We start from the raw sequence: 9,037 nt of genomic DNA, 5'->3' as shown, positions 1-9,037 counted from the left end.
GCTGCCATATCCACAAGTAGCTCCTGATGTTAAACCTAAAGCGGACATTGCCATTGGCTGCATGGAGACGCATTAGTAGAAATTCGTAAGAGCAGCTGCTCACTGTGTTGGCTATCGCCGGTAACACTTGATCTGATTGAATCTAAGGCCAGGATCAGTAAAGTCTAGATATGTTCAAATCTATAAACACACACAATATTCATTTCAAGCATTAGCAGTGTTTTATTGCATTGTCAGAGCACGTAAGCGTTGCATAAAGTGTTACAGCCTTTCCCATCCAAATTACAGCAAGCATTTGGTCAGATTGTTGTGATAGCAATAGGCAGAAGCATAGTTAGCAGCAGTAGCAATAGCAACATTGACAGAGATGATTTAGCCGAGTGGTGCAAAGCGTTTGGAGGGGATGCGGAGTTGTCAGATACAGGTCATGGAGAGGTCAAGCCGGGCTCACAGGCGAGGTCGTAGGTCAGGCCTTGGGGTCGGCATAGAGCAGAAAGCCGGTGAAGGTGCTGTCGTCTTCGCTGCTGGAGTAGACTCCGTTCCAGTCCCTCAGCGTCTCTAGCCATACCTGGTCCCCTGATGCCAGACGCAGCAGAGCCAGGTTGGACGCCTGGTCGATGTCCTGACCGTACAAGGAGTCACGCGTCCGCAGCTTCTTCACGCCGTTAATCACCAGTGCGGCGCGCAGGGGCCGGTTGCGCACGGTGATGTGGTAGGAGAACACGTAGACCCCGGGGTGGGTGCAATTGAACTTGCTGAGCATTGGGTCCCAGTGTTCCTCTTCGTTGTAGAGGACCTTGTCGAACTTGACGGGAAGGCCTGGAGGGGGGAAGGACTTGCTGGGGAAGAGGCCCACGCTGAAGGCAGATCGTATCTGCTCTGCGGTCTCCCCCTGCGGGCCCTTGGGACCCCGCACACCTCGTGGGCCCTTGGGGCCTTTCTCTCCTTTCGGCCCAGGCATGCCCCTCAAGCCTGGGGGCCCCCGAGCCCCTGCCTCCCCTTTCCCTCCTGGGGAGCCTAGCTGACCCCTCAGACCTACAGGCCCTGGTAGACCATTGGTTCCATTTACTCCCGGGGGTCCCACCAACCCCCTCGGCCCAGGGGGGCCAGGCAAGCCCGCCTCCCCTTTCTCTCCCTTCTCGCCAGTTGGACACTCCCCCATCTCTCCCTTTTGGCCATTCTGTCCCATTGGGCCAGTCAGCCCGGAGGGACCTGCAGGGCCTATTTTACCCAGGTCACCTTTCTCGCCCTGGGTCCCATTCCACCCAGGCTTTCCCCTTTCTCCCAGATCTCCTTTCAAGCCAGGGAGGCCTGTTTCTCCTTTTTCTCCTTTGGGGCCCAAGTCACCTGTGAGAATGAAATTAGTCACTTACTGTTGCAAGAAAGTATTTGATAGTGAAACAACAGTTGACATTCAGTCTAATAAGATGACTGTTCTCCCCTAATAGAGTGTGGTCTTCTAGCAATAGCATTATACTAGAGCTACTCTGCCTCCACACATTACTCTGATGACACCTAGCGAACATTGTATACCTTTCGGTCCCTCTTTTCCAAGTATCCCTGGAGCACCAGGCATCCCCGTGTCTCCTTGATCGCCTTTGTCACCTATCAAATAGAAAGAGAAAGGGATTGGTATCTTAAACGTGTGGGTATAGATATCAGTCCCCGGCATTAATGCTCCATTTTAGATCAAAGTTACAGATTTGTTGAAATCAGCACCAGAAAGCGACGTGTTCAATAACGAGATAACAGATAGCATAGTAGCTAACGCTTTGGGCAATAAATGTAGAAACCAAGATTACATTCTTTAAACACCTACACCACTTTTCTTTAGCTTGAAAGATGATGACCAGAGCTTACCCATGATGTTGAACAACGATGTAAGTCAATAAGTCCTCCTTTCTTTTAGTCAGAGTATGATATATTTGGGCTTGAAGTGACAAATCTGAACTGCCCACTTTGTGAAAATCCGTGTAAATGCGGTGTCTTTTCCTATGATATGAAATACAAATCATTTTCTGTCTAGGTTTCAATTCAGGGCTGGGTTTTGTTTTAATGTTACCACCCACCAGCATGGAATTGTTTATGAATCAGAAACAGCTTCAAAGTTATTCCTCTTTGTGACTGAGATGATTGTGTGTTTCTGCACCTCCACATTCTTTACCAGAAAATGTGTCACTTATTTTTAAGCTAGTCTGTATTAAAAAAACATATATACACACTACTGTTCAAAAGTTTGGGGTCACTTCGAAACGTCCTTGTTTTTGAAGGAAAATCACATTTTTTGGTCCATAAAAATAACATAAAATTGATCAGAAATACAGTGTAGACACCGTTAATGTTGTAAATGACTACTGTAGCTGGAAACGGCTGATTTCTTATGGAATATCTACATAGGCATACAGAGGCCCATTATCAGCAACCATCACTCCGATGTTCCAATGGCACGTTTATCATTTTAAAAGACAAATTGATCATTAGAACACCATTTTGCAATTATGTTAGCACTGCTGAAAACTGTTGTACTGATTAAATAAGCAATAAAAATGTATTTCTTTAGGCTAGTGGAGTATCTGGAGCATCAGCAATTGGGTTCGATTACAGGCTCAAAATGGCCAGAAACAAAGAACTTTCTTCTGAAACTCGTCAGTCTATTCTTGTTCTGAGAATTGAAGGCTATTCTATGCGAGAATTTGCCAAGAAATGGAAGATCTCTTATAACGCTGTGTACTACTCCTTTCACAGAACAGCGCAAACTGGCTCCAACCAGAATAGAAAGAGGAGTGGGAGGCCCCGGTGCACAACTGAGCAAGAGGACAATTACATTAGAGTGTCTAGTTTGAGAAACAGACGCCTCACAAGTCCTCATCTGGCAGCTTCATTAAATAGTACCCTCAAAACACTAGTCTCAACGTCAACAGTGAAGAGGCGTCTCCAGGATGCTGGCCTTCTAGGCAGAGTTGCATAGAAAATGACATATCTCAGACTTGCCAATAAAATAAAATATTAAGATGGGCCAAAGAACACAGACACTGGACAGTTGAACTCTGCCTAGAAGGCTAGCATTCCGGAGTCGCCTCTTCACTGTTGATGTTGAGATTGGTGTTTTGCAGGTACTATTTAATGAAGCTGCCAGTTGAGGACTTGTGAGGCGTCTCTTTGGAAGATGCCAAAACTATGGAGATAACATTAGCTAACGAGATAAGGTTAGCAAGATGGCTAGCTAGCTAAATAAGGTTAGACAGATGACTAGCTAGATAAGGTAAGCATGCTAGCTAGCTACACTGACAGCTGTCATTGCCATCTTTGATTTTTATCATCTCCACGTGGAAATTCCCACACCTAATTCATGAATATGTATAAATAGCCTTCCTCATTTTTCGGAGGTGAAACCAAAATGGGCATTTCCTCTCTAGGTCAGGAAATGACGTCGAAACAGTGGCCTCTGTGGGGGTCCTTTAAAAGTTGTATTTGAGAGTTGGCAAGCTAACCTTTATCTCCTTCAAGTCCAGTAGCTCCAGGCATACCATCCAGTCCAGGAGGTCCCATGAGTCCCACATCACCTTTCTCTCCAGGTACACCTGAAAGAAGACAGGGGGAAGGAGGGAAGAGCAGAGGTAGGGGGGTTGGGGATATGAGGAGCTATTAAGGATATGAGGAGCCGCCTCAAAGCAGAAGGGACCAAAACACAACCGCAGAGGGAGGGATACATTTCTCTAATGAGCCTCCATACACACACACAACATACTGTATGCAAGCACACCAAACACAGACTACGAGTTATGGTCACTATCCAGTACAGTCACAATCCCTATGTATACTTAAGGTCATCTGTACTAAAATCAACACAATTTATATATATTTTTTTCTTTTTCTTTTTTTACCCATTTTTTCTCCCAAATTTCATGGTATCCAATTGTTTTAGTAGCTACTATCTTGTCTCATCGCTACAACTCCCGTACGGGCTCAGGAGAGACGAAGGTTGAAAGTTATTTAAAGGTAAGCACAGAGTGCTTCATTTGAGGTCACTCCGATACACAACCCAACCAAGCTTCTTAACACAGCGCGCATCCAACCCGGAAGCCAGCCGAGGAAGGAAGGACGCCGGAGGAAACACCGTGCACCTGGCAACCTTGGTTAGCACGCACTGCGCCCGGCCCGCCACAGGAGTCGCTGAGACAAGGACATCCCTACCGGCCAAGCCCTCCCTAACCCGGACGACGCTAGGCCAATTGTGCGTCGCCCCATGGACCTCCCGGTCACGGCCGGTTACAACAGAGCCTGGGCGCGAACCCAGAGTCTCTGATGGCACAGCTGGCGCTGCAGTATAGATCCCTTAACCACTGCGCCACCCGGGAGGCCGCCAATTTATATTCTTTAGTCTACCTGGAAGACCCCTCTCCGCTCCAGGCCCTGGGGGCCCCCTCTCCCCTGGGGGCCCCACAGGGCCCTTTTCAGGCGGGCAGCACTCGCAGACATTTAAGTAGCAGTGGCTGTAGTCCAGGGTGTAGTTTCCCATGCCGGCTCCAGGGAGCGCCATGGAGTCTGTGTGGAACTCTGTGGGGTAGGCGTCGCCTGCGTAGGTGGTGCTGTCAGTGGGGGACAAGGAATAGGCGTCCGTCATGGTATCCTCTGTGGTCTCGTCGGTGCCCAGGCTACTGGAGGGGGCCATGGTGGTGGTGGTCTGCCTGAAGCCCAGACGGGCCGGCTGGTCGCCACCTCCTCCCCCTCCTCCGGTACCACCTCCGCGAGGGGGCTTCTTGGTATTCTGAGGCTTTGGTCTGCGGGTTGTTCTGGTTGCGGACGACTGGGTCGCCATCAAGACTACCGCTAGCAGGGTTGTGAGAATGGCGAGCAAACGAAGAGAGGGCATGTCAGCGGCTTTTGGTGTGCATTGATCTGAGAAGTGGAGAGAGAGAGAATAAACATAGATGAAGGTAGTAAATCACATTTAGTAACAAGTAGCTATAAGTTCATGAACAATTCTGAGGACTGGCCTAAACAAAAAAGTTACCTCACATACAAAGTGACCTCAAATGAAGCACTCTGTGCTTACCTTTAAATTAAATGGTTTGCTGTTCACTCCATTCCCTGCATTTGGTGATTTCAACAACAAAACTCTTCCCTTTTATTGTGTCTGCTATCCTCTTGCCTCCGTAGCTTGACCAATGAGAGGAGACCAAGGGATACACTGGGATTTGGAGGAAGGGTGGGTTGGCACGGACACAAGGTGAGAACCTGAGGGATATGGTCATGATGTGCTAGAATAACATACTACAACACAGGACTTTCTTTCCTTTCACCTTGGGTCTTTGTGATGTGTGATATGATGTTCTATATGGCTGCCACAAACAGACATGCATGCGCACGAACACACACGCAGACACACACGCACACACACACACCTGTTAGTAATGGATCATACCCCATATGAGATGGTGGCAGGACCGTACGGTCAGGCATCAGGGCGACCACACCACATTGGCACCGCCTCAAAGCGGAATGGACCAAAACACAACCGCAGAGGGAGGGATACATTTCTCAAACGAGCCTCCATAACCACCTTGATCTAACATCCCACCAACCTTTAGGAAACCCAGTACTGCTGACTTTTACAACTCCTCTCAGAGGGCTTTATGGGTAGGATGTCAACCCTCTACCTTGACACCGGATGAGGTGTGGTTTGAGGTTTGAAGTTTGAACCCCCTCCGATGCTGTACTGTGGCCTCGTCTGTGAAACCAACACCAGCAGTCAATATTTGCATGTGCTCCTCTGAAGCTGTAGGTGCCTCATGACAGGTTCCTACTCAAGGCTCTGATGAAGGTCTCCTACGCCGAAACATGACCCTGCTTGATTGTCCCGTGAATGAAGTCATGATCAATGCAGACACAGAGTGCAACTTTTTCTTCATTTTTAATGGGATAGTCACCTGGAGAGGTGTTCTGAGGTAAGAGTTTTTTGGGAGGTTGGGTACATGTATCCTTAAATGGCTTTAGATCTGTAATCACATTCTCAATGTGCTTTTTTCTGAATGTCCACAAGCCGTGAGCTTACAGATTTGGGGTAGGCCGCAACTATGTTCTTCATTCAACAGAGAGGGAGAGAATCAACCAAAGGAAGTTAAGATAGAGAGACCTTTGTTCAACAAATCTAGGCTCACATTTGATATCCAGCGGCTGTTGCCTTAAGATCTTATTCTTGAAAGTGAGAACATCTGATGAATATGCATGTGTGACCATTGTGTGGCGCAAAATTGCAGTGAATTCTCTGGGTTCGACCAATTCTGTCTTGTGGAGTGAAACCTGCAGACCCAAAGGCCCTCCAGGAAATGAGTTTGACACCCCAAATCCCCCAATATATATCCCAATGAGAGCTTGGTAATAATTTGGTCCATTTATAGCCTGGCTGACCCTTAACTCAAAATCTTCCCGACTTCAGAGTCTGGAAAGGCTCCAGGATGTTGTGAGCAAGATTAGTTGATCCTTACTGATTACTTTGTCACTTAAACACCAACATAGACAGAAACATACAGCCCCCGAGCGCTGCCCCCTTCCAATACAATTGATGGACCCCCCCCCCCCATGGACAAAACACTTTGAGAGAACCAATCAAAGCTCAAATCAAATCAGATTGTATTTGTCACATACAAAATTTTAGCAGATGGTATTGTGGGTGTAACGAAATGCTTGTGTTTCTAGCTCCAACAGTGCAGTAAAATCTAACAATTCACAACAATACACACAATACACACATCCTAAAAGAATGGAATTAAAGAATATATAAATATTAGGATGAGCAATGTCAGAGTGGCATAAACTAAAATACAGTATAATAGAATACAGTATATACAGTTGAAATTAGTAAAGCAGTATGTAAAGAGTATTTAAACATTATTAAAGTGACTAGTGTTCCATTATTAAAGTGGCCAGTGATTTCAAGTCTATGTTTATGGGGCAGCAGCCTCTAAGGTGCAGGGTTGCGTAACCAGGTGGAAGCCAGATATTGATGGCTATTTAACAGTCTGATGGCTTTGGGATATAAGCTGTTTTTCAGTCTCTCTGTCCCAGCTTTGATGCACCTGTACTGACCTCACCTTCTGGATGATAACAGGGTGAACAGACAACTTCTGTACGAATACTGCACTAACAACGGGCTCCTTTCCAGACCAGTGTGTCACAGTTCTCTCTCTCACTGTGTCAGTCGCGTCAGCCAGGCTACCCATGCTACATTACATAGTGCTAAAAAAGTGTGTATTCACATGGTATATACACTGAGTGTACCAACCATTAGGAATACTTTCCTAATTTTGAGCTGCACCCCCTTTTGCCCTCAGAACAGCTTCACTTTGTCGGGGCATGGACTCTACGAGACCTTGAAAGCGTGCAACAGGGATGCTGGCCCATTTATTTATTTAACCTTTATTTAAAAGGCAAGTCAGTTAAGAACAAATTATTATTTACAATGACGGCCTAACAAGAGGCAAAATGCCTCCTGAAAGGACGGGGGCTTGGGATTAAAAATGTAAAAATACAATATAAATATAGGACAAAACACACATCACAACAAGAGAGACAACACAACACTACATAAAGAGAGACCTAAGGCAACAACATAGCACGGCAGCAACACATGACCCACACAGCATGGTAGCAACACAACATGACAACAACATGGTAGCAACACAACATGGTAGCAGCACAAAACAAAGTACAAACATTATTGGGCACAGACAACAGCACAAAGGGCAAGAAGGTAGAGACAACAATACATCACATAAAGCAGCCGCACTTGTCAGTAAGAATGTCCATGATTGAGTCTTTGAATGAAGAGATTGAGATAAAACTGTCCAGTTTGAGTGTTTGTTGCAGCTCGTTCTAGTCGCCAGCTGCAGCGAACTGAAAAGAGGAGCCCATGTTGCTTCCACTGCTTCCCACAGTTGTGTCATGTTGGCTGGATGTCCTTTGGGTGGTGGACCATTGTTGATACACATGGGAAGCTGTTGAGTGTGAAAAACCAGTGGTTGACTTGGGCAGGAGCTCACTGGAGCAGAGTACCGGCACCTCAAATGTTCTACTGCTGGAGCTCTGGTTCCTCTTATAGAATACTAGCTCAAAAGTTTAGTGGAGCTCCTGCACCTAAATATAAACAGCACCGGCACACAAAATGAGTACCGTGAAATGAGTACCGTGAAATGAGTATTGTGAAAAACCCAGCAGCGTTGTAGTTCATGACACACTCAATCCGGTTCGCTTGGCACCTACTACCATACCCAGTTCAAAGGCACTTAAATATTTTGTCTTGCCACATTCACCCTCTGAATGGCACACATACACAATCCATGTCGCAATTGTCTCAAGGCTTGAAAATCCTTCTTTAACCTGTTTCCTCCCCTTCGACTTCACTGATTGAAGTGGATTTAACAGGTGACATTAATGTCACGAGATTCACCTGGTCAGTCAATGTCATGGAAAGAGCATGTTTTGTGCACTCAGTGTAGGCCAGTATTACAGCATAGGTTCACATTGTTGCAACGTAATCATATAATCATTTGGAACAAATAAATATATTTTTATTTATATATCATATATATATATATATATATATTTCAATATCAACTGTTTTGATTATGCAGAGGTCGTTGATTCACAAGCCCTCACTGTCAGCCCTAGATATGGAAACACAATTTCCCTAGTATTATATGGATGTATACACTAGTGAAACACCGGCGTTACAGTCGAAAAGCAGTTTAGAGGGACAATTTGTATTTCACCTCAATAAGAGACAAAGGGAAATGTGTTTCAGACACCAGAGGGCTACAAGACAACATTACTTGTGGTACTGTTTAAGGTTAGTGTTCAGTGGTCACTAAGCCTTTCCCCGACAGCCACCAATGTGCATCCCAACACCAACACACCTGACACCTGATACCCAAGTATCAGTTGAATAGCCCTAACATTTCAATAAAAACATTTAATGATAATACAACTCTACAGTTAATGACATTTTAGTAAGCAGACCGGACTGAAATGTGTCATA

The 9,037-nt window shown here is 45.9% G+C and overlaps 1 protein-coding gene across 1 annotated transcript; it reads right to left on the bottom strand.

Annotated features, from left to right (window-relative positions):
* Positions 1-202: 202 nt before the first annotated feature.
* otol1a (otolin 1a) lies at positions 203-5,165 on the bottom strand. The gene is made up of 5 exons (XM_029642367.2): positions 5,057-5,165; positions 4,387-4,899; positions 3,492-3,581; positions 1,534-1,605; positions 203-1,347 (listed from the first exon to the last, which is right to left on the bottom strand). The coding sequence occupies exons 2-5, from the start codon at positions 4,871-4,873 to the stop codon at positions 467-469; spliced, it is 1,530 nt and encodes a 509-aa protein (XP_029498227.1). The 5' UTR covers positions 4,874-4,899; positions 5,057-5,165; the 3' UTR covers positions 203-466.
* Between the last annotated feature and the right edge of the window lie 3,872 nt (positions 5,166-9,037).

This window comes from Oncorhynchus nerka, linkage group LG9b (genome assembly GCF_034236695.1).
Source record: "Oncorhynchus nerka isolate Pitt River linkage group LG9b, Oner_Uvic_2.0, whole genome shotgun sequence".
NCBI lineage: Eukaryota > Metazoa > Chordata > Actinopteri > Salmoniformes > Salmonidae > Oncorhynchus > Oncorhynchus nerka.
Note: the sequence above shows the minus strand (reverse complement) of the source record. Positions and strands in the feature narration are given on the sequence as shown.